Here is a 25,594-nt window from a genome sequence, read left to right as displayed (position 1 = left end):
TCTGGCAGCTAACACCACAAGTCCATCTAAATGTAAGTGATGTGAGGTACAGTGTTAAAGTTTTATTTTTAATTCCAGGCATTTAAATCGACTAACTTTTAAAAAGAATATTTTTTTTCAGATTCCATGTTTTTGTTGTTGTTGTTGTTGTTGTTTTTTCAAACTAAACAGATAAATGCAAACTCACTTGGATCATGGTATATCAAAGGAACTTAACAATCCACCATAGGAAAGGATTCTTTGATTCCTTTGACACATCCATTTTTGGATTTGAGAATCTAATCTTGGATTCTCCCAAAGAATCGCCATTAGATTCCTTTAAAGTAAAACTCTACTGTGTTGAATTACGTTATATTATTGATATCTTAAATCTGAAATAACCTGTTAGTCACTTTAAAATGATGAATAAAGAAAACTTAAAAATTACACTTAAGCATGCACAACACAGCAATTAAAGAATATAATTACCTAAAAATATGCCAGTTTCTTTTTTTTTTTTTGTAAAACCTTTAGTAAACCGTATGTATCTCATGGCACAATGAACGGTATTTTAAACACTACACTAAACTAAAAAATAGTTGAAATATATAAATATATAAATATACACAACTTTAAACTAGAAATCCTGGCACAGTATTAAGTTTAAACACTGAGAAGTTAAATAATAATAATAATAATAATAATAATAATAATAATGGCATTTCGGGCAGTATATCCACAGGGTGGCTCTTCGCCTGCCCGATGCTAACTAAATTTACAATTGTAAAAAGATTAAAAGATATCTAAGAATTTATATCTATATGTAAACGAGATAAAATTGTGTCAAAAAAAATAAACGTACGCTAAAAGTCTGTCCAATTCTCTACTGTTTGAAAGTTGCTTGTCTTTTTTCTTTACTATGTCTATTCTAATCGGTATCTGTTGTGCAGCTTGTTTTGAATTCTTAATGGAGATGTCACTTTCTGGTCATTAACTTTATGCGTGAGGCAGTAACCATTATTTCTCATGGAAAGATTGCAGTCCCGTGGTTCTAATAATAACATTTTACATTTCTTTTCTTTGGATGGACGTGTTTGTCCCTGGCTTTTTTTGTTGCATCATCTATGTTGTAACCCTTTAATGCCTTACCAACATTTTAGTTTCTCATTTCGTTACCAGTAAAATATCAAGCAGTCAGGTAAGAAGTGAAAACAAAATAATCAACTCGGAGAGTGTTGTCTTGATTTACCATGTACCAACTTCTCATAACTAACGAAACAAGAAATGCATTGAATCCAGTAAGGAGAATTGAGATTTTGAGTTTGGAACTAACAAAGAGAGTTTTAGAACTTCTGGAACACATCACATTCATAATACTGTAAGACAGTGCAAGAAACATTTACACCAGCCTTAGGTTCCCACTTTTGGACCTTCTCATCTACATGCATGTACATGACAAGCAAAATCAATAACTATAGTTGTTGAGATTTATAGATACTAATGTAATTACTTGGTTATCCCCTTTAGCCCATTCCTCTAGAACGGAAAACCCAACCTCGAGCCCACCCACGAGCCCACCCACAACAGAAAACAATCAAACTGTGATCCCATGTAAGTGGAATATCTCATTCTGAACATGACGCAGGTATTTCAAAACCCATACTGGACCAGTCCGAGACAGGCGGATGGAAGTTTCCTATACAATACAATAACCTATATTTCACCTCGAATTTAAAAACGTCATCTCATCAAAGCTTTGCTCCTGTTTTTTGCACTTGGTATTGGGTTGTAGTGTAGATGAATGACAAAATGTGTCTTGGTTTTGCTGTTAAGAAGGTGTATAAAGGCCGATACACACAAGGGGTTTTGCTAAAGGAGTGGGCTTCAGGGTCAATTGGCATGACTAGTACACACTGGGGAACATAGTGTGGGAGCTTGCTCCATATCATGATACACACGGGGAAGCATTTTCAAGTCTGTTCAGTTTGCCCTGGGATCTTGCTCCCAAATATTTAAGTGGTTTAATGTTGTGGAGCATTTTGCAGGGTTGGAAACTCTGCTCCCGAGAATGAATTACACCCATGAAATCAATGGTACAGACGCAGGAGCTTTGCTCCTGGACCTTGCCCCTGGAGCAAAACCCCTCACGTGTGTTGGCCTTAAGAAACACCTAGATGTAGAAAGAGCTTTGTTTACATGTATGCAGCTTTGTGTGGATGGACTACTCTTCTTGTTGGATTCTGGCATGACTTACTTCTGAGAAATGGCAGACAGCAAATGTTTATTTAATTAACCATCCAAGTGCACATAAACTTATAAATATCTAAAACAACACTGTAATCTAAGACAGTGAAAAGTTTAAAAATATTATTATGGTAATGTATACTTTAAATTCCTGAGTTCTAATTTATTCTAAAAACTTAGCTGATGTCTAATAAATTTGTTAATATTAACTATAACATACAACTCACACTTCAGTGATTTTCATTTTACAACAATCATTTTCACTGGCTCTTTTCCCCTTTGCTCTACATTGTTGTTTTTTCACTTTTTTTCTGTTCGCTTCACAGACAAATAATTTTACTTTATTTTCCATTCTTTCCTTATCACAAATCTCCAGACAAAAACATACTGCACTGCTTTGCATTTAGTTTGCTACAAGCTAATTCCCAGTTTGAGTTTATTTTTAATTACTAATGCTTGTTCCACACTTCAAGTAATGGCGCCTGGAAATTTAATACCATCATCTAATAATATTACTCAAATGTAAGCCTATAATGATCCATTTGCAAGAATCTTGCTAAAGGCAGAATTTGGCCAAAAAGTATTTTCAAATCTGTGAAAATCAAAAGAATGTTCAGTAATTTCTCAGCTTTCCAGCACTAACCTGTTAAAGCTTTGTTATAGTTCCTTCAAGCACGCCTCCTTCTAAAACCACTACTTCGGTGAAGGTTTCTGAATTGTACACTACTGCAGCATGTAAGTCTCTGTAAGGTTTAGATCTTTTTTCCCCATTTTGCAATCAGTTCATACCATGCAAGCGTACTCAAAGCCTCACCTCAGTTCTGGCAACATTTTTTCTACATCTTTCTTTTCCAGTTCTTCATACACCTACTTGCTGTGTCTTCTTGATGCCATGTGTGATTCTTTTTTCCATTTTGCAGTCAATGCATAACATGCAAGTGTCTTCACAGCCTAACCTCGGTTCTGGGCAGCACTTTTCCAACTTCTCTGTCTTCTATTTGTTCATACACATACATGGACTTTTTATGTCTCGTTGATGCAACGTGATCTGAAGAATAGAGAAGTCTTATAAGAGAAGTATTGAAACTGCAGCTGGGATATTAACACAAACGTTTGTCTTTCATACAACATTAACTGTACGAGAAAACTATACCGATCCGACTTGCATTAGGTGATGCTGCAAATGCCACATGTCAGTTAAGCTGGCCTTTTTCTCCTATTCATGTCTGATTCATCAGTGATTCTCACTTGTTTAAAACAAATAAAGACAAGGAGAACAATTTGAAAAACCTAAAAAAAGAGAACAATTTGAGAAACCTAAGCCTTAACATAGAACAGCACCCGGAAATAACACATGAGAATAAACAAGATTAGACTATAGTTGCAAATTTTTCATTTTCTGTAACAAAAACTTACTCAGTCTGATTGTATTAGTCTAGAAGTGACATCAAACACAGTACCCAATCAAACTTTTGGCTTTAAATCAATGTAGCGTTTCTTACAACCCTGCACCTAATTGTAAAATCTTAATCTGCTAGAATTTCTATACCTGCAATTGATGGTTCAATTATGGGCTGAAAATCATGAGTTGCTGGAGAGCAGAGAGTCAAGAAAATGCAGCATGGAGAAAAATCTGCAAAGAGTTCAACTCTTGCATGAAATCTAATAAAATACTTAATTGAGAAATATAGATCTTGTTACGTACATTTCAATCAGTAACGTTTTGGTTCAAACATGTTGCTCTGATGCGCCCACTGCCAAAATTTGGAACATGCAAAATTTTTGCCAATTTTTTTCCTCACCAAAAATTAGAAATATTTGATTTCACTCTGGTGTGACCCAGCCCTTATTGAAAACATTTTGATTATGTCTCTAATTGTCATGTTCCCCAAATACTTTGCATATATGCACTCTATATGTCCAGCTGGCCATCAAGAACACTTTGATCATTCATCTTATCTTGCTCCTTTCTTCTTACTCTTTCAAACGTGTCCTTGAGAACTTACTTTTGTCACTGCAACTTTCACCATGTGGTTTAAGGATAGTCCAATAACATTTTCTTGAGGATTGTACCTTCAGTCTCTGAATGTGCCATCTCTTTGAATCTGCTTATAGCTTCAGGGAAAGCAACTGTCTTAACTACACCTTCAGCAAGTAAGTTTAACTGCTCAAGACAAATATTTTAGGGGCCTGCTGATCAGAGAAAAGAAACCTAGTTACTGCAAAAAACATACAACTGGGTTCAGTTTTGTCTGCTGTATCACATTACAGAATTGTGCCCAGTGAACAACAGTTCTAAAACCTGAAAGTGTTGGCTTATAATGTCACCCTTGATGACTGGTTTTAACCCAAAAACTCTTGTCCAGTTTAATACATTAGCATAACTTTTGAATTCTGAACAATTTTGGATCTGAGACTGCATGGTAAAAAATCCGTGTAAAACTATAAATTCACTATAAATTCGTTGAAATCCTAAAACTGATTGCCTTAGTATTTATATATCTCTGCTAGATAGGTATTAAATTTAATAGAATTTGAGCAAACTCTAAAAAAGATTCTAGGGAAGACAGCAAAACACTGAAAAGACTTCCAAACTATAAAAAGTCTATTATGGTTTTAATTTTTGATTTAAAAATTTAAAGACTTTCTCACCACCAGCACTGTTGATTAACAAAGAAACACCTTATTCAATGAAAGCAACCTTTAAACACAAATTTTAAAAAATTACTTAGCCTGACTTTGCAACTAAACTGCACCACAGAAGATTGAAATAGATCTTATTTTTGTCTTGAAATAATTTTCATCTGGTTGTTTCTTGGCAAACACATTCAATTACCTTGTAAAGTTTGTTTTATTTGGTGTTTTTCACTGGTGTGTCAGTTCAGGACACATGAGCTGTTAAAAACTGAAAATACAAATGTTAAGAAATTATCCCAAGCCGTGGGAAGCTGTCCAGCAGGCTACTTGCACTTCCACAGCTTTGGACTCTCACTTATTGAGTATGTTAAAATTCAATGGGATGTTCTCATTTCAATCCTAACTGTCTCTACACTGCATGTACAAACATAGCAGCGTCCAAACATAATAACATATTCAAACATATAGTTATAACAACGTAAGACATGCAATGTGGTGTATTAGTGGGCTCAGTTCTGTAGTGCTGAATTAAAACCAGCTTTCCGTAGACACCAAAATGTACCTTCAAACAACGTTTAAATAAGATCAGTAGCCCCCTATATCTGTTAAACATAATTTCTAATGCACATTTAAGGAAAAATTAATCAGTAACCTGTGATTTGTAAATGTTTATGTTTAAACAGCTGAAAAGGCTAAGAATTTGTTATGAAAATTAATGTTAAAAGAACTAACCATGTGCCAGATAAAACAGCTAGAACTTACGTTTAAATCTCAAATTAAAAACATCACTGTTTCTAAATACTCAGCAGCCAGGAAGGGTTTTTAAAATACTTGATGCCTGATACCTTGATACTTTTTGTTAAAAATGCAATCAAAATTCAAGAAATGACAACATCAACTTAAAATTATCCAACCTCAGTAGCATTAATGCACTGGTAACCACCACTCAACCCTAACACGCCACTAATGAACAAAACTGTAAGAAAAATTCTCACATGCTAACTCTAACAATGTAATTTATAAACACTAATCTTTGTATCACTCTCCTAATGACAAATTGCTATTCCTAAGGGAAATTGTGCAAACTTCATATCTTGACACAGTGTGCAAGGCAGTAATAATGGTATAACCTTTTTATTTTGCTTCCAAATGAGGCCTGGTATTTACAGACTAGCCACCTCCAAAATTAAATTTGAATGTCAAAATACAAAACATCAATGATCACAATAGGCATGAATTTGGAAGGTCAGTACACATTAATGTTCAGTTTTATAGTTTCTTTGCCTCTTCATTTTTGATTCGGCGATCTATTTTGGGCCAAGCTGCATATGTATGAAGTTCAAGCCAATGACAGGCCAAGAGTTTTTTATGGTTAATGGTCAAAAAGCGAAGATCAAGATCAAAGAGTCTTTGACGTAACCAGCACAGAATGGGACATGGAATATTGCGTACAGGTCACATCAACAATGTTTTGAATTCAAGACTTGGAAAAACGCGTAACAAGATCTACTTGCACACAATGCACATCTAAACACGTTAACACGCTTAACCCCAATAACTTACCCAACCATTACTTACAATCATATAACTTACAATTCCAAAGAGAAATTGTTCTGGCTTTTTCAACAAGGTATCTATCAACTATTTCAAAAACCCTTCCAGACTGCATAATATTTGCATGTTGTCAGTGTTCAAAAACATTGTAAACAAAAACCACGGCTTGAATTAAAGCAAGGCGTGCAGGTAAGTTTGATGTGGAAACATGATCATGTTTAAATTAATCTTTTTGTATTGATTACTGAGCCATTTCTATGAATAAGCTTTAGTCTTGTACAATAGATGACCTTACTAAATATTATATTAATAACTGCTTTCCAAAGCGGAAAGGGAGATGTAGAAAGATCAAGCTTAAACTTCGGCATTTCTTTTCACAATGTTTACGTTTGAACAGAGAGATATCCTTTCTATATTAATCAGCAAGCTAGATGGAAATCTCGCACAGATGATTAAGCCACAGTTATAAGCCAACACAGCTCGTAAAATACAAAAACAAAAGTCTAAAACTCGCACATTTTTACCTCCAGCTCCAAGGACTTCGATTGTCCCGCCATTTTGAAACTCCCAGCATGCAATGTGGTCGCGACAGCGGTGCATTGCGGGTAAAGGAACTTATTGAACTTTGCCCCTACACAATTTGTTTTTTGTTTGTTTGTTTGTTTGTTTGTTCTCTTTCGTGGCGAAGAAAATATCGGCAGGACTTTCACAGAGAGTCGGTTGCGTTCACAAGCTCGGCTTTACAGCAGGCAAAATAATTAAAATTTTATCAAGCTAGCTTCTTAGTTTCCTATTTTATCTTAGTTTCTAGTTTCTATGCATTCAATTTGTGACGTTCATGGTTTCGTTTTGCCACTTTAACTGTGCAGGTAGCCAGCATCAGACAAAAGTAAATTCCTTCTGGTAGTTCCAATTGTAGTTTTTTGTTTTTTGTTTTTGTCCCTGCCACAGTAGACTAGGAGGCCTCTATCTAAGACTTTCCTTTAGTTTTTTAATTCTTCACCTACATTCCACGGAGGCAATCAGAAAAATTAAGGCAGGAAAGTTTTAGGGAGCTTACTTATTTGCTAGCTTGACAGGTTTACTAATCTAAGATTAAGTTGCATTGTTCAGATGTACAGAGTAGGTGGACTGTGGTTTTACACTACATGGTGTGTTGATAGTGGTGAGGCTGTGGTTTCACACTTCAATATCAGCGACAGAGTGAGTCTGCCTTCTTCGTAGGACGGAGAAGGAAGATTTTTTTGGTTGGTTTTCTTTCCTTGTAGTTGACCCCAAAGTAGGAGCTCGTACCGCGGGACTTGGATCGGGCGCCATCGCTGGGATTGTAATCGCCGTTATTCTAATCGTCTTGATCACGATCGATTTATTCTGCTGCTTCTTCAACTCTTGCGGCATCATCTTCTGTTGTCACCGGGCCATTTGCGGTGTGGAAGGTGGAGTGACGGGAGGAAAAGATGATTGTGAGTATGGCTGTTTAATTGATTGATTCCCTTAATTTAAGAGGGCCCTGCATAAGCTTGGCGGGATACGGGATGAGAATAAAAATGAAGACGGGATACGGGATTACAGGACTTTTAATGGTGGGATGCAGGATAAAAATATTTCGGCGGGAACGGGATCTGCTCATTTTTGCAGACGGGATGCGGAATAGTTTAAAATTGACTGCTAGATGCGGGATGAAAAACGGAAAATCACACGTTGCAGAGGTAACGCGGAGAACTGGGACTCTAACCAGGCGGGATCGGGATAAATATTCTGACTGGGGCAGGATGGCGATGTTGAGCCAAAAATAGGGAGCAGATCGATTCTTTACTGGCCTCCTACGCAGAGGCCCTTTGGGCTCGTCACGCAGTCTTCCTCTTCCACGAAGATTGCGTGACGAGCTTGAAGAGCGTGCGCGAAGGAGGCTAATTCCTTACACGACACAGAGACAAATATTTTGGAAACAAGATTTCTCCAGAGAAATTGAGGTTAAGAAGAGGAGAATTTAACCTGAGTAATCGTTTTTTGTTTGTTTTTCTAGACAAGGATGGTAAAGCCACGGAGATGGAGAAGTAAGAGCAAATTCAGTTCTTTGTTTACATTCATCAATTCGTCACCTGGAAATTTGCTCAATCTCTGTCGTTGTGCGTTCTAAACTAATACACCTTTCTTCTCTTCTAGAAAACCATTGCCTGAAAATGTGTAGCTGTTGAGTCTGCATTTGTGCATATCAGCGGGAATCTCCAAGGCGGTCAAACAGACGAAACTACCGTCAAAAGACTACTTTCGAGTTTATTAACTTCGTTACTTCAGTAAAAAGTTAATTAGTGTCATTTAAAAATGGAAGATATCGCTGTGGACATTTTGAGGAACATAATCATGGTCAACAACCATTTTAGTGTTTGATAATATATTTTTGTGCTTTAGCGGCTGTGATTTTGCAGTTGCATAGAATGCATTCAGTTCTTGGGTAAATTTCTAAACATTCTTTTAAGATTTTTGCAATAACTTCGACAGTCTTTCAATGAAATTCATTTCCCTCTATCTCAGTACCCTGTACTCCTTCTAGAGCTTTTTGAAAACACCTTAACTTTCTACTGAACTACATTCGTTCATCGAAACAGGTATTTCCGTTCAGGCGAAAGAGTTGTCTCTTCTCTCTATAAAATATTCTTCATACCTATCCTCCTTTTAATATTTTGTGCATCACAACTGAAAAAAACACTGTTTGCTGAAAGGACTTGTAGTACGATAATGCACCAAGTAATTTTTAATAAACGAAACTTAAAAGGACATAAAGCCAATAGTTAGATTAAAGGAGCTGAGAAACAGACACTTATCGGAGTACAAATGATTAAGATGTAGCGAAAATTTAAATCGGATTACTTTAACCGAAAATGTTTTTACTGCGAATACAGTTTTCCTGGCAGGATGTAAATATTATTTTTTAGCGTTCTTCAAGCATACCAATCTCGTCTCGACAAGTGTTTGTGCGATCCATTTTAATTGTCAATCAAAGCTGCAATTTGGGATTGTTGTGCTACAAGTTCTTTACGCCGGGGAAGCAGTTTTTCAATGATCGTCTGGCTAAATCACAGCGCCAGTTTCAAAAAGAAGTAAACTTGGGCAACACGTTAAAAGCGCGGGAAAATCCCGTAAAACACTTACATCACGATTTTGTTTTTTCAGTTGATTGGCTGAGAAGACAGCACTTCTTTTCTGATTAGTTAGGGCACATGGCGTGAGCCCGTCCGTAAACCAATCAAAACGCTGAAAATTACAGTCACTTCTTACCTTTTTGGAATATTTTGATAACTCTTCGTGTCTAAACGAAAGGCTCTAAGACAGGGAACTTCATTTACTAAACAGGCAAACGTAAAAGGTTTTATTACCCTCTTTTTGAAAGAAATAATCAGAAATGGAAATTTATTCGTGATTCCCAGCTCTGCAGCGAAACGCAAACTTTATTCTACAAGTACATTAATATATAAAAAGTAAAATATGGATTTAAGAAATTTGTCTATTACATTATTGTATGAGCTTTTTTTTCTGCAAGGGTTAAATTACTTTCCGTGCTTTTTGTATAAAAAATTAGAAACTTTTAATGAATCGATCAATTAACATTTTGATAATTTCGTTAACTTACCCGATTGCGAAGTTGTTTTCATTTTGTCTTGAAATATTCAGTAGTTATTTCGCATTATCTGTGTTTCGTAATATTTCCTATTTGCTTCAGACAAAATTTGTTTTCTCGAGAAACAAAGCAATTTATATATCAACTAAGGAAATAGCGCCTTATTTAGAACAGCTCGTTATTGACTGTCGCTAATTCTATTGTTACTTAGGACTTGCGAATATCGCTCATCTCGAGGGTTTATTTAACAGTATGTCACGTGATCATTTGTCACATCAATGCGTGTGTGTAATTAAACAAGCTTTAATAAGCGTATAATAAAATACCTCAAAGAATGATGTTTTTACTTTGTTAAGTCAAGTCACTTAATTTCACACTTCAAAAATCACGCTTCACATATCACACTTACCACTTCACATACCACACTTCACTTATCACGGTTCGCATTTTCCTGAGAGTGGTTATAACAGGAAACGTGCGAAATAATAACCAAGAAAAGCGTGTTTACTGAGTTTGAACAAGAAAATTCACTCAGTAAAAACCTAACCTGGAGCTAACACTAACTATTTATATCCCTAACAGTGACCAACCCTAACAAAATTATTTAATACTAAAACCTATTAAAAATAATACCTAAACGAATCAATTAAAACTTGTCTCATTGGGTGATTTGTGGTAACTAGAAAAATGTTTCCTGCCAAACTAGGAAAGCTGGCGAAAATGTTTGAAATTAATAACATAAGTCAATATAACCCTAACCACCCCGGAAATAACATAATAAAACAATTGTCTGACCCTTAATACTAGACGTTCAAATAATCAATTAAAGGAAAGAAATTGGCAGTTACTTCATGTCGGGAAACGTCAAAATTTTTGGAAGCAAAACTTGATGTTCATTCCGGAGAAAGGATCAAACCCGGATCTTGCAGTATAACAGGTGAGCTATAAGTTATAACTACTGTAAAAGCTTTTTTAAATTGAAGCTCATCTCTGTGCCTTTTTTCAACCCTTCTCCCCACCCCAGTAAAGCCTGAGGTTTGTGAAATATTCGACGACAATTTCAGAATGGGAAAGCCAATATTTTGCCCTCAATCTTCTCGTACTCCAAATCTGAGAAATTTTCGCTGAATGAGACTGAGTTCCGATGTTATGAACGAAAAACAACTCTACTCTATTTTCGAGGGTAGGTCAAGATTGTCTTTCTTTGAAAAAATGCGTGTGATCTTCAAAGGCCTATAACGTGTTCTTCGTCGTTCACACATTTGAAATCTCGTCCAGTTATTTTCTTGCCTGTTTGTGAGAATTTTTCCTTTTTCTTTTAAGCTCTCCTTTCTATTAAGCTCCGTCCCACTCCCCAGCTCTTCACCCGTCCCTCCTTATACAGAAGGCATTGGGAACAAACAACTTTCCCCAGGGGCGTACATTTAATACCGTGCAAACAAACTTTTACGTTTTGCTCAATCTCCAAGGTACGTACTAAACTAACCTTCACAGGTCCTCAACCACAGTATACTGTGAATAAAAGTCACCACTGAAACTTCTAGCATGTTGCAATGCACATGCGTGAATCATGATTTAACCCAGATTACCAGAAACCAACCTCGTCCTCAGGTCGAAGCGCTTTACCCTCATTGGAGGAAAGCGCCCTGATGACGAGTTTGTCCAGAATCCTGTTATCTTTTAAAGGGTTTCTGTTGATTCTAAACCAAGTTAAGCTAAGAGAAACCATTATTTAACCTCACTTGAGACACCTTGACACTAAACTGTTTCTTAATTAATCATAAATACTAATTAACCACAACACTGAGGAGCCTTAGAACTTGAACTCTTGAACACTAAACAGCAACATACTAAGCCGGACCAGAGTACAATTTGACTATGCACAAAGTAATATATTTGATATTCTAGTGGTATGGTGTATGTTTTGAGGTAGATCTATCTACAAATGGGATTTCTGCTTATGAAGTTGCTGATGATCGTTGTTTTTTGGGAATTAAGCAATCAATAATATCAAGTTGAAACTAAGCCTCGTTTCCAGGGCCTGGGAACGAGGCTACTTGATGATTATTGTTGTGATCTACTCACGCTTCGTAGAAAAAGACCCGTGGTACCGTTTCCAATGATGAAAAATTATGCTAAGGTTATGTCATGTTTTTTTTTTTAATTATCGTAATAGTTCACGGGTACTTAAAACAAAAAGCAAACAATACAAGTGAAAAAAACTTTATCATGCCCCCAAGAAATAAACAATCTTATTTATGCTAGCAGCGCTGCTTTGAGTAAAATGGTAAAATTGTGATTGTTTTGCACTGAAGATCATGCTAAAACAATTCGCTGGCACACGCGATTCCTTTCCAAGAATAGAGGTCGACCTTCTCCTAGTACAAAGCACAGCGAAACCGTGGTTTTGATTGGTTTGTTTTGTATTTGCAGGGGTTCTAGAGAGCTTCAAGAAGCTTGGAGCAGGAGCCATCGCCGGTATTGTGATTGCTGTCATCCTCCTTGTCCTGATTGCCATCGATTTCTTCTGCTGCTTTTTCAATTCATGCGGGCTCATCTTCTGCTGTCAACAGGCCCTTTGTGGCGGCGGCGGCGGCAAGGGCGAAGGAGAGGGAGCTGGAGGAAAAGATGACTGTAAGTTTGATGATTTGTCAAAGAACATGTTTCAACATTGCCTGCAACATTGGCAGAGGGTCTGGATGGCGGAGAGGTGGGGGGGGGGGGGGGAGGGCAAATGTCAGTTATCAGTTTAAATGTTGTCTACTTGTCAGTTGTCAATTAAATTTTCGGCCATTTGTCAGTTGTCAGTTAAGTGGCGGTTAATAATTAATTGAAGACAAAAAACCTCTCCTAGACCTAAAACCTCTCCAGTTGTCAGTTAATTGTTCGGGTATTTCTCCGTCGTCAGTTATGTTTTTTGACCATTTTTCAGTTGTCGTTGACCCCATCCAGACCAGAAATAACAGCTGCATGCAATATGCAAATTGCATCGGGAATCCTTGCCTAAAATCGTGCGCAATACTGTTGAGATAGAATCTTGTTCTACTTCTACAACATTAGATGCAATTATAATTTCAATTTACGTACACTATAAGCAACATTGGGCGCAAAGGAATGGCACAGCTATCAGCCATTTCCTGCCTGATTCTTCGGCACGTGGTTAAAACTAATACTAACAAATTAAATGTTCTTTCTCACAAGAAATTTGACTCCTCTCATCATTACTCATCTTTCTTTTTTCATCTTTAGACATGGACAGGAACGCCACAGAGATGGAAAAGTAAGGCCCATTTTGCTCATATTAGGACTCCATGAACTCCCTATTATTATTTTGTCTTTTTTCGATGACCTCGCAAAGCCTGGGATGAAAAATTTCTTGGCTAGTGTTGCACGCGGCCGGCCGGTGACGTCACCGATCCTAAATTCTGGGCCGGGTTGTTCCGAACAACCGGTTAACGCTAAAGCAAGTTTAAAAGTTAACCGAAACAAAATTCAAAATTCTTGCTAATCCTGGGTTAGCTTAATCGGACTTTGGTCATGTGTCGACGTGCCTCTTTTCATGAATTTATTATTCCGTTTCTTAAGCACACGTAGGCAATCTCTGTTCTTACCTGAAAATACTTTTCTTTCCTTCCAGGAAACCATTGCCGACGACTGAAGAGGTGTAACTGGTGAGCCTGCATTGGTGCAAATCAGCGGGAATCTCTGTCGGGGTCGGAAAGAAAGGGAGTTAAAGCAACAACCACTACATGTATTACTGCAAGGACTACGTCTAATATAAGAGATATCCCTTGTTACCACCACGAGTCAGTTTGTTTCTAGATGGAGACCACCTTATAGGTTCATATACTGAAACACGTAGAATTAATGTTTCTATTTCCATAAGACTACAAAAGAAATGTACAGTAAGCCCGTCCTTACTACACCGGGGGAATTTGAAAACGCAGCTTTATTTCTACGGTTAGGTCTACCGTCCACACTAATCCGTCACGAAAACGGGGCTTTTGGAAAACGCTCTTCAAACCGGATGAATTTAAAAACGTTTCGTTTTCGTGTGGACGGAGAACATTTTGAAAACGAAGCTTTCCGAAAACGATGGTCTCACGATAATCCTGTGATTTCCCTGACCGAGTTTTCCTCATGCACAAATCCAAAATGACCGGTGATTGTTGCGTTTTTAAATTCCTCCGGCGTAGTTTGGACGGAAATCATTTAATTCGTTTTCAAAGTGAAATTTCCTCCGGCGTGGTGTTTAGACGGGGCTTGAGATGTATGACGCTCGCCCAGTATCCGTCGTCGCACGTGTGACATCGTTTCTCGTGCAAACCCAATGAATGTGTTCATTCTTTTATCTGGCCACTTCCATTTCAGTTGCCCTTGCTATCGTGGTTGCTTCAACTCCCTTTTAGTTATCAGGTCATTTACGTCGTAACTACAGTAATTTAAATTGGCATCATTTAAAAAGAGGAAGACATATCGCTGTGGATATTTTAAGGAACCTATTCGTGGTTTCCAACGTTTAGTGTTGCGTTGTGAGCTTTATATTTCCGCATTATCTTTCCAAGCTTTGCTGGGTGTTTAAAAAATTGACATTAAAATTTAAAAAGATAAAAGAAGAAGAAATAAACATCCAAACACAAAATTCCATGCTGCGTATGTATAAGCCTGTGATCGATTAAACTATGCGGAATTTCTTTCTCGTTCAGGCAATTTTAATTTCCATGTAGTGGTGTCACAAGGCAGCATTGATTGCGACAGTCTCTGAAACCGATAAGTTTTCATTTGTAAAACGCTCATAGTAAAGTTCAAACTTACTCTTTCATGCAATTATGCAACAATAAATGTACAGTTGCAAAGAATTTATTCCTTTTTTAATAGATTTTCAATCAATTTTTTCACTAGTAAGTAATAATTGGGAAAATTTAATCACTGATGACGTAGAACAGGGATCCTAGTTGTCTCTGATTGGCTCTTTAATAATGGCTTGTGAATTTTAGCGCGAAAGTAACAACCAATCAGGAACTCCACAGTGATCTTTGCAACATTATGTCATGAACATGGAATTTTGGGATACGAATATACGTCTTTTTCTCTCAGTCTATTTTACTTTTTCTCTACTAATATATTCTGTGACTTTTTTGCGTTCTCCTAGTTTCGTAATAAGTAAATTCATTTGAATCAGAGAAAAGCCACTGCATTTCTTTTTATAAAGCCATCTGTGCTCTTGATAAGCAAAGCCGCAGCAATTACAGCGTTTTATTCAGAGTAGTTAGGTATTGAATGTCGGCTTCTGGCCTCTGGCGATAATTGCATGCTTGGGTGATTTATATAAACGTTTGTGTGTGTTAATATTTGTTATACCAGGTTTGTGTAATAAGCAAGTCAACTTTTTTTTTATTAAAAGCGTACGGCAATAAAGTACCTTAAAGCACGATGTTGGTATTTCTCACTCATTTCGTTTATGTCCTAAATGGATTGGGCACCGTGAAAAAAAATCGTCGTAAAATCGAACCTAAGGCCTAGTTCAGACGCCGAACTTTTCATGAGCCGAACTTAATTCGAATTTGGACCGACCCAAATTATCAAAAGCACGCCTGTTGATTCAGACGTCGAACTTAATTCACCGAACTTAATTTAGTTTGAACCATAACACATCGAAACATCAGCGGTTTTCAGGCAAGGTATATGCAATACGTTCGGCACATGAAAAGTTCGACGTCTGAATCAAAGCCGTTCCAAAGCCGAAATTCCCGGCTGAGCTAGGCGGGAAGAACGGCTGAGCCGTTCCAAGTTCAAATAGCCGTTCTCGACTGATTCAGACGCCGAACTTTTCATGTACTTAATTCAACGCATTAGGTTCGGCTCATGAAAAGTTCGGCGTCTGAACTGGACCTAACTAATGGAAAGTATTGGCATGGCCAAGACAGTAATTAGAAACGGTTAAACGTAAAAACGGTGCTAAGCGCGGGAAAACGTGAAACCTGTGCCAAGCGCGGGAAAACGTGAAACTGGTGCTAAGCGCGGAAAAAAGTATAACCGGTACCGAGCGCGGAAAAACGTGAAACCCGTGCCAAACGCGGGAAAACTTGAAACCTAGAACACGACTGGATTTGATTCTAGCTCCTGATTCTTGAGAACATAATGTTAACATATCTATTTTGATTGACTAAAGGACGTCGCACGACTTTTTCCCGTTTGTGTGCTGATGACAGCATTTTTATTCTCTTACAAATGGCAAAAACAATAGAACACGTTTTCTAGCTGAAACAAGAAGTACTGATTGAAGTCGGCTTGATTTAGTTTTGTTTGGTTAGCTTATTGATTTATCTGTTTGGTTTGAAATAAATTTGAAAAAATAAAAATAAAAAATTTGAAAAATTGCTCTATGAATTATCAACTGAGCATGTTCCCAATCTTACTTTTTTAATGGTGTTCGTCGCTCAAGTTTCATTTCCCAAGGTCAAGGGCAAACTCCTTTCAACAAAGACAAATTTTGAAACTTGCTTTTTGCTGGGCATTTTAAGTTTGAGTTAATATACCGCGATTCGACTTGAAATCAATAATAAGCTGATTAATTGGCTCTTGGAGTTTCAGATGTTGTTAAACTGCGTTCACGATTACCTAATTTAATTAGTCAATTTCCGAGTTGCCTTTTGCCTCTCCGTCAAAACTGACGAGTCTTTCCCCTAAAGGTTCATTTGCACGTAAATCAAACCTTTTTTCATCTGAAAGGTTTCGCACGGGGACTCGTTTTGAAACAGAGGCACACGGTAATTTAGAAATAGCTCAACCGAATTACTATAGGCTTAGTTAGGTACAGGCAGCCGTATGAATGCGAGAGCAGGAAATTGAAATTTGACAATATCCTTAATTGTTCGAACTTTTCTGGGGTTACTCAGTTGTTGTACGACTCAATCTCGTTCCCAGAGCCCTCGTTGCCCTTGTCCAGCGGAACGGGTTCCCGTTCCGCTGCACAAGGGTAACGAGGGCTCTAGGAACTAGATTAGGGAGCTCAAGAAACCAAGACGGCGACGCCGAGGACAACGTCGATTAAAAAATGAACTTATATTTTACCTACGAACGTCGCGGTTCTCTAAAGTCATTTACTTTGTTTATATCACTGTCAAAGCTATCACGAAACTGAATCTAGGACACATCGACAAATTCGAAATAAGAATTTAAAAATTAGCCGTCGTGGTTCACGTTCTCTAGACAACGCGGAATTTGGTCATTTCAAGTTGTTGTTTTGCAGAGGGCGGCAAAGTAATGTCCCAAGAATTATAACGCACGTGCACAGCCGTTGGTCTGCTCATTAAACCTTTTGTTTAGCGACGTTGCCGTTGCCGTTGCCGTTGCCGTTGCTGTCGTGGTTTTCTTAAGCTCCCTAATAAGTAGTTACAAACGCACGTGTTAATTTGCACTCCCGCGGTGCAAATTAAATTTTAACCATAAATTGTTCCCCTCTTGGAAAATCACAACAAAAGTATTTGGAAGTGAGCTGATTTTAGGTTAACCAGCCACGTTCGAATAAGATGAGTGATTTTGGTAGCTACCGGTTGAAATGGATCGAGGAAAACCATTTGAGTAATTTATTGTTTCCATGTTTGTCGCCATTTCAAAGTGTTTGGGGTACATTTTGCGCAATTACTTTAGGACCACCCACCTATACCCTCGGTCGTCAATAAGACCACAAAAAATCAACCCATTTAAATTCATGATTTCTCATCGAGGCTTGCTTGTTTCAAGACGTTATCCGGAGAGGTCTCCTTGGTTTTCAATGACAAAATCTATTTGTGTAATTTTGCATTTACAGAGAATTGTATAGAAGTGCGTTTTATTCACGCAGGCGATAAACTTTTGTTTCTTATCCAATGTTTAACTACTAACAATCAATGCTAAAACCGTAACTTCTAAACTTTCGTTTATCATCGGAGGCTCTTGTTTATTACCTACTCCAACATTACTTTATCTTCGACCGTCGAGAGATTAAATGCTGTTTTTGGAGTCACATAGATGGAATATTTTCCCACTGCACGACGCATGCTTTTCGAGCAATTTCTCTTGATTTGTGTTCTTACGAAATGTTTTGCGCAAACGACTTAAAAACGTTTTTTTAAACTCGAATTTAAGAGCTGGCTAGAGAACCTCGAATGCTCCCAATTCCCACGCCTCAATCGTCTATGTTTTGATTTAATTCGCTTTCAATTTTTGGTTCCCACGGAGATAAATACCATTATTATTGTATACTTTTACGTAATCTAAACTGTCAGTTCCGTTGAACGTTTCGTTAAAGTGAAAGAGATTGATAGTTTAAAAACCAGTGGTGATTCCGGCTAGCAACTTCCTCGTTAAATCGCAATATTTCTTAATTTAACGACCTTGTCAACAACAAAATGGTTTCTCAAGTTTTAGGGAATGTAACACTTTGCATCATCTTTGGACGTATAAGGCTTGCTCCTGTTTTCATATCGTTTGGAAACGTCTCATATTTTAGAACAAAAGCATTATTTCTTGATAGATATGCACTTTTTTTAAATTAATATTTATACAACGTGTTAATTTGACCGATATAATTGTAACAAAGCTATTTACATCGAAGTTCTTTCAACGCAGACAAGTCAAAATACACGGTTATATCTAGAGGCCCATTTCAGACGTTTTAGCGCTAATGATGTCTAGTAGGGACATTTAACACCGGGAAATGACCTTTACATTTTCAGTTATTTTGCAAAGTTCTTTGTAAACAAGTTCGATCAGATAGTAACCAACCAATCAAATTGCAGAACCCAACATAAAGTTTGGTAAACAAGATAAGGCGATTAAGCTCAATAACATTGCGCGAATCAAAACAATTATTGCAATTTAGACCTCCTTGTCAGAAAAACACGTCTAGAGGTCAAAAAGCGTCACAAAGCTGAAGTATTCCAAGCTCTAATCATTTCTTTGCAAGATTGGCATCTCACGGTTTCTCCGCACATGTTTCTACCGAGGAGCACCGATTCAAACATTGCAAGTCCCATAATGTATTTATCAAACTGGCCCAGAACATCGGCTTTCCAACGACCGAAACCGCGGCGTGATGAGAGAAGTGAGAGAAATCCAGCTCCAAAGAGTTTTATGATTGATGACATTTTAAAGAGGGAAGAGCCAACAAATCAGAGAGGAAAACCTTGCGAACTACGTAAGTCAAAGTCATTTTGAACGACTTCACTCAGGACTTCTTGTCATTTGCTTACACGTGTTGTTCCCACACAAAATTGTTTACTCGCGGGTGCATTTTGAGTTACAGAAACAGTGACGGGGAATTCTATAGCTATGAAGGAAATAACCCGGTTTCTTAACATATAACAACTACTAATCGCCGAAGCTTTGTACCTTTATAGCTAGGCTGTTGTCTAGTATTAATACGTTCCGATTTAATTGCTCGTAACATGTTAACAAACCTTCCTCTTAACGCACGAGGAAGTCGTGTTTTTACCCGCGTGTGTAATACTACTTGCTTTAAGTTCATGGTACAAAATAATTTAGCATCCAAGTTGATTTTAATCGGATAATAGTCATTTAGCACCTTTCAATATCAAATCTCTTTGAAACTTCCACGCCAAGCAAAATCCGAAAGGTGTAAAAAATGCATTTCCTGAAAACATTTCAAAGATTGACAGCCTGTCTCTTTTAATACCCCAACAGGTTTATTCAAACCTTGATTCATTAATTTTTACATGCATTTGGAGTTAATTTCAGTCCTCAAACGAAAGCTTAAAACTCATACACACTATCGGGTAAAATTCGCAGGGAAATGAGATTCTATAGCCTATATAGGCTTGAGGCGAGGCCTGAGGCCTCGCCTCAAGCCGAAATAGTTCATTTATTCCGTAATCGCTCTCTCTTGAAAACGTGAGTTCACCGGGGCCAAAAATTCAATACCTAGCATTTTTTTTTTACTTACATAGCATACGGCTTTAGCAGTTACATTTGGAGCAGCTACCAGACCCCTATCACTTATCAAGAAGAGATGAATGCTTGTAAGTAAAACGAATATTCTTTAAGCTTCTTTTATTTGTATTTTGCAGCTTATCCGGCGCCTTTCAGACCCTTTCATTCGTCCTGCGCGCAACGAAGGAATACATTTGAAACACACCTCATAAAATTTATTTGTCCATCTAGATCCGAAACCACAAACAGTAAATTGTACTGAACAATACTAAACTTCCATTGATTTACTCATATTATGAATTAAATGAATTTGCCATCCTCCGTTGTCGACAAAGTCCGTAGACGATTTAGAGGACCTATAGAGGACTTAGGGAACGGTGCGTAATAGAGCTGGGACCCGGGAGTTAGCTGGGATCGGAGGTGTCCATAATCCCGACAGTAATAACAGAGATCTGTACATGAAGAGAGGTTCGGCTGTGTTTTATGAACATGATTTTCAGGAGCTCAAATCAAGCCTGGTGTAACTTGTTAAGTCGCAAAATATATCCCTCGCATCTTGCTACGAAAACAGACTTGTTTGCAAGGTTAAATGTATTTTTGGACTCTCGAGTTCTGAAATATCGGAGGACCAAAGAAATGTCTGGATTAGTAGGGCTCTCCTTTTTCTCTTCGAATGGAAAGCGTTCTCGAATATACGATGAATTTCGTTACTTTATCGTGAATGATAAATACGCAGCTTACATTTAATACAAGTAGTGTCTTAACAATAACGTCATACCCGTGAAACTCTACAGTACGTGCACCTCTCTTAAGACGAAATCGAACAATTTCAGGCTGTTTTTAATGGACAATGAAAAACCTTGTACCAGAATAGTTTTAAGTCTATTACAGTCCTTTTTGCATTTTCTGAAAGCTAAACATATAAACAGTCGCCTGAAACAACACCAAAAAAATCAATTTCCCATGGGAACTCGAGAAGATCAATTTCAAAGTTCAGAGAAATTGTGCAAACACATGCAGGTAAAATTTCCGTGATCATCAGTTTCATTTCACCAGTACTTTCAAGTGTTTCATACGAAGTTCAACAAAGAATTGAGTATGTAAATAACCTCGGTACAAAGTTTTTGTCCGCTTGTTGCTTGAACTTCTGGCGGATTCCTTCTTGAGCACGTTAAACAAACCACGACGATATTCACCAAACGAACGATTTTTGAGCAGAACAATGGTTGTGCACGTGCGTTATAAATCTTTGTACATTTCTTTGCCGTCCTCTGCAAAACAACAACGTGAAATGAGTGGCCAAGTTTTGGGTATTTTGCAGAACGTGACCCTCGATGGCTGACTAAGTTTTCGTAATTTCTTTTGTAGTTGATCGCTGGCGTTTCATATTTTGTTTAAGCAAGTTTTTAGACCGATCGATGGGCTGAACAGATTTACTAGATTATCGCGAAAATTCAAAGGTATGAATATAAATTCATTTTTTTTTCTAGCCTTTCTCACTTACTAATGTGTTTCTCTTATTTGGCAGGTAGTATTCGCCAAAATCAAAGCGTGATTGCTGAGTTTTCTTTTTCAGTCTAGGCAATGTCGTAGAGTTCTCAAGTTAATTGCGTCCGCTACAGTAATTTAGGCCCATACCAATACTCAGTACACTAAACTGTTGTCATGTGCAATAGGCCAATTTCGATACATTAAAATTCTGACTTGGCTCCGAGGCTTAGGGGAATAAAACAAACTGAAAGAATCACATCGAGGATGAGGGATATTAAATTAGTTTATTTTGTTTTTCCCCAAAGCCTCGGAGCCAAGTTAGAACTTTAATATATCGAAAATCGCCAATTGATTCGCAGTTGTGCAAGAAACTAAGAAATTGAATGACAGACTAAACTGGCATACACTCACCTGTTTTATTGCAGAGAGTCTCTATTAAAACTAAAGGCTTACTGCTGTTTTAATTCTGGATCTTTCTTCCGAAAAAATAGTCGGGAGATGCCCGTTGTAGCTCACTCAAAGTGTAGATCAGATAGTTTGAAATGCAACATTACACGTAGTTCAACAGAAATATCAAATGATTAGCGCAAATTTTAATATCCAATGTTTCGACACGTCGAACTAGTTTGGCCCTGAAGAAGAATTATTCCAAGTGGTCGAAATTTTGGTCACGTTTATTAAATTTGCCATGGATATATTTTCGTAGAGCCAGCTTTGCATTTGAAATTGTCCACCGACGGAATGAAAGTACAGTCCAACCTCTCTCTCAAAGGCACTGAGGGAACGGTCAGTAAAACGAGAATCCACCAGAAGCTGGTTCGCGTAACATGTGGACAAAAACTTTGTACCGAGATTATTTACATCGTATTACAAACTTCTGTGCGACTGTTTTAAATATCTTCTCCAAGAAATCATTTCTAACAACATCAAATGTCGAAAACAAATTTTGAAGTTTATAAGAAACAGAATCCCTACATTTGCCTTTCTGAAATTCTCATTCCTCAAGACTGAGCAATGCTAATACTAAAAAAATTAATTACAGACACAAAAACAATCATCCGATTTTTTTTTTCTCACGAACAGAAAGAATGATCAATTTGCCCATGTGTACTTGTGCGTTCTCCAGGACAATATTTTTAAACGTACATTTTTTTGGAAAGATCAACCACCATCAACCGCCAGGCTATTTTAAGAAAGATGGCAGACAGCTTGAAAATTAACCTGCATAATATGACATGATCCGATTTTTTTTACCTCAGCGTTACTTTACCTTGAGGTCAATGAACAACAATATTAGGGAGCTTAAGGACGTTCGCGCGAAAATTTTCCAATCCATAGATTTTTTAAAACTTTTTACTGCAGTCAGATAATCAGTTACTTGTCTCAGAAATGTAAAGAAAATTGGGGGTCACCGACTTCGTTTCAGAGATAAAGCGCGTGGAAAACTACCCTGAAAATTAGCGCACGTAATTCAGCTTGGTCTACAGGGGTTTATAACTAAAAATGTCGAAGGTGAGTCAACAAAGGCAAACGATCTTAGTCATATTTTGTAGAAGTGGGTCTGTTGCGTGAATGATTCCAAATGTTACCAACGTTTTCACAAAACTTAACCCTTCAAGAGGCATTTGAAGCCGTGGCACAGTACAGATAAACGAAGAGCTAAAAAGAACGGAATTCGAACGTCCTTAAGGAAACCACGACGACGACGGCAACGAAAACTTCACCAAACAAAAGATTTAATGAGAAAACAATAGCTGTGCACGTGCGTTATAAATCTTTGTACATTTCTTAGCTGTCCTCTGCAAAACAACAACGTGAAATGACCAATTTCTTCGTAGTTTGAGGAACGCGAGCGACGACGGCTAATTTTCCGTATTTCCATTTGGAATTGAACGCTTCCATTGCATATTTAGTCTGAGCACGTTTTTAGAGCCACTGGCGTACTGAACAGATCTAGAGAATTGCGAATTTCGCTGGTAAAATATAAATTCATTTTTCACAAAGCGCTGTCCTCGGCGTCGGCGTCATCGTTGCTTAACCTCCCTAATACGAGGCCTCGAAAACGTGATAAGCGAAACTAAAAATAGATTTTAAAGAGTTATCAAAGACACATAGCATGAACACTTCTGTGAAGTCGACCTTTTCTTGGTTTCATTGATTAACTTAGAAGATCAATAGCTTTGTTAACATCCTGAGGTCAAATGAACGAAGCACAGCATCCTAAGTGAAGATACATCCTAAATATTCTAAGCATGGCTGCACACTGGTGTCGAGGCTGCGTTCCATATCGTACTTTAATAACAATGGACACGTAAGAAACGAAAATAATCAAAAGGACTAACCCAACAAATGAAACCCTTAATCTGACTACCAATAGGCTTTTTTATTCTACAAACACCCATGAAATACCAGTTGATCTTTCGCGCGAAAACATGCTATCTTCACACGTGAAAATTAAATAACATCAGGAGCCATAATCGGGGACGGCCGTAAGCGCGCGCCATTTCTAGTATTGGGGTTGTCCCCATGATATGGGACAATTTTTCTGTTTTTCAATTTTTCTGCGAGGATTTTTGCGGATGTCGCGTGGGGAAATGGCGTCCGAAATTCCCGAAATGGTTGATGCTTTTGGCCCACAACTTAATGCGTTCGTGTCTGTTGGAATTTTACTGGGATGTCAGTATTTTCGTCGTAAGCTGCTCCAGTTTGCGTGAAGTAAGACAGTGTGGAATTTAGTTATGTGCCGCTTTATATCACGGACCAAGTTGTGTTCTGCTGCTTCTTTTACAAGAGCTCCATATTACTCCACTCTAAGTTTCACATATGTTGAAGATTAACAACTTTTCCAAACCACAGCAAAAAAACTAGTTAGATATATTTGGATATAGCAGAGTTTCAGGACTTCAAAGTTTCCCTCCTCTCGCCACACGCTTGCGAGGATTTCGCAGACTCTATCTCGACCGAAAAGTAAAAAAATAATAATAATTGCAAGTTTGAGATTCGCCTAAATTGTAAGCAAAGCTTGATGTTTTACCAAGACCCAGTAAGTGACTGTAAAGCTTATGTGTGTAGATGCTGCTTAGTTCTTTTCTGTGTAAAAACCCAATGAATTGTCTGTTGTCGATGAATAAGAGCGCCCGCCGATGCGTGTTTTGTACAATCAGCAAAACTTGACCAATTGGACTTCCCCACTTTCGTGTGAAAACGTACATCGAACTCATGTCATATCTCTAGTTTTTAAATATGTTTAAGGTTGATAAGTGTTTGAGAACATATTAAAAGCTTAGCTGAAAATAGGTGAATACAGCAGAAATAATCAGCAAAATTACGATGACGCTTTCTTAATCAACTGGAATAACGATTTCGATTTTGTTGGTTGAATTATTAAAACTCCTTGTCTATTTTATTTTCGCATTGTAAAATTTTACTATGTTATAGAAACACACATGATGTTAGCAGCCTTTTGGCGTTGGTGAAAATTGTTGCAGCATCTCGGCACAAAAGACAACGAAAGAAATCTTTGTCAAGATTTGTTGACAATTGAAAACACCGACTCGGATTTGAAGTGCACGCGCGCGCTGCACTATGCAAATGAGACTTTCCTTTCAAAAACTTTTGCAAACTCGCCAAACAAACAGAAACAATAAGAAACTATCAAAAACAAGGTTTGGTTATGATTAAGCATTGTTTGGGAAACTCACAAATTAATTCGATACCAGAGTAAAGAGTTTTCTTACATAACTTTTCTTTACAGAACAAACGCAAAAGCTTACGCGTACAACTAGCGCGAGCAAATATTATTCATTCACAGCGCGAAATTGAAGTCTGGCTTTCGACCCTGAAAAACTCACCTTTTCAATTAGCTCAGGGCATAAAACTACATATAAGCGCCCTGGTTCTTATTCCCTGCCTTATTCCCTGCCATCGCTGTGAAAAATCTGCAAGAGAATCTCGCCACTCTCACCATTTACGCGAGAGCTCACGACAAGTGCGTGGATCCGCGCGGATATTTGACGTCAGGATGGCGCAATTTGTTCTAAAAATAGAAAAATTGTCCTATATCATAGGTGCGCGCGGATCCCAAGACTTACGGTCTCCGTCCCCGATTATGGCTCCTGATAACATGTTATCTTCACA

At 37.7% G+C, this 25,594-nt stretch overlaps 2 protein-coding genes and 1 long non-coding RNA gene across 8 annotated transcripts in view; 2 read left to right on the top strand and 1 right to left on the bottom strand.

Annotated features, from left to right (window-relative positions):
• LOC149109768 (uncharacterized) overlaps positions 1–7,154 on the bottom strand; it is a 37,267-nt gene extending 30,113 nt beyond the window's left edge. Inside the window, exons 1-2 of one of the 2 annotated variants that reach the window (XR_016208387.1) lie at positions 6,939–7,154; positions 2,867–3,271 (exon numbers count right to left, since the gene is read on the bottom strand). This is a non-coding gene — a long non-coding RNA (uncharacterized LOC149109768). Of the gene's footprint in view, positions 1–2,866; positions 3,272–6,938 lie in introns of those variants that run through there. The other variant, XR_016208388.1, reaches the window with a different exon arrangement.
• The window catches only part of LOC110041489 (neural cell adhesion molecule 1-like), a 34,733-nt gene extending 19,266 nt beyond the window's left edge, over positions 1–15,467 (top strand). The window contains exons 11-15 of one of the 5 annotated variants that reach the window (XM_020746773.2): positions 2,887–2,958; positions 4,339–4,377; positions 7,683–7,877; positions 8,441–8,471; positions 8,581–10,368. In XM_020746773.2, coding sequence (XP_020602432.1) covers positions 2,887–2,958; positions 4,339–4,377; positions 7,683–7,877; positions 8,441–8,471; positions 8,581–8,605 — 362 coding nt within the window. In that variant the 3' untranslated portion in view covers positions 8,606–10,368. Of the gene's footprint in view, positions 1–8; positions 33–2,886; positions 2,959–4,338; positions 4,378–7,682; positions 7,878–8,440; positions 8,472–8,580; positions 10,369–12,466; positions 12,668–13,282; positions 13,314–13,670 lie in introns of those variants that run through there. The other 4 variants (XM_020746777.2, XM_020746778.2, XM_020746779.2 and 1 more) reach the window with 4 other exon arrangements.
• A 3,448-nt stretch (positions 15,468–18,915) lies between these two features.
• LOC110041438 (brain-specific homeobox protein homolog) overlaps positions 18,916–25,594 on the top strand; it is an 11,236-nt gene continuing 4,557 nt past the window's right edge. The window contains exons 1-2 of the mRNA XM_089294831.1: positions 18,916–19,214; positions 19,984–20,055. Coding sequence (XP_089150957.1) covers positions 19,010–19,214; positions 19,984–20,055 — 277 coding nt within the window. The 5' untranslated portion in view covers positions 18,916–19,009. The remainder of the gene's footprint in view (positions 19,215–19,983; positions 20,056–25,594) is intronic.

Source organism: Orbicella faveolata, unplaced genomic scaffold, assembly GCF_042242905.1.
Source record: "Orbicella faveolata isolate gen_17 unplaced genomic scaffold, um_ofav_v1 contig_25, whole genome shotgun sequence".
In the NCBI taxonomy this organism is placed as follows: Eukaryota; Metazoa; Cnidaria; class Anthozoa; order Scleractinia; family Merulinidae; genus Orbicella; species Orbicella faveolata.
The sequence above is the reverse complement of the archived record's forward strand: the minus strand, read 5'-3'. Positions and strand labels throughout refer to the sequence as shown.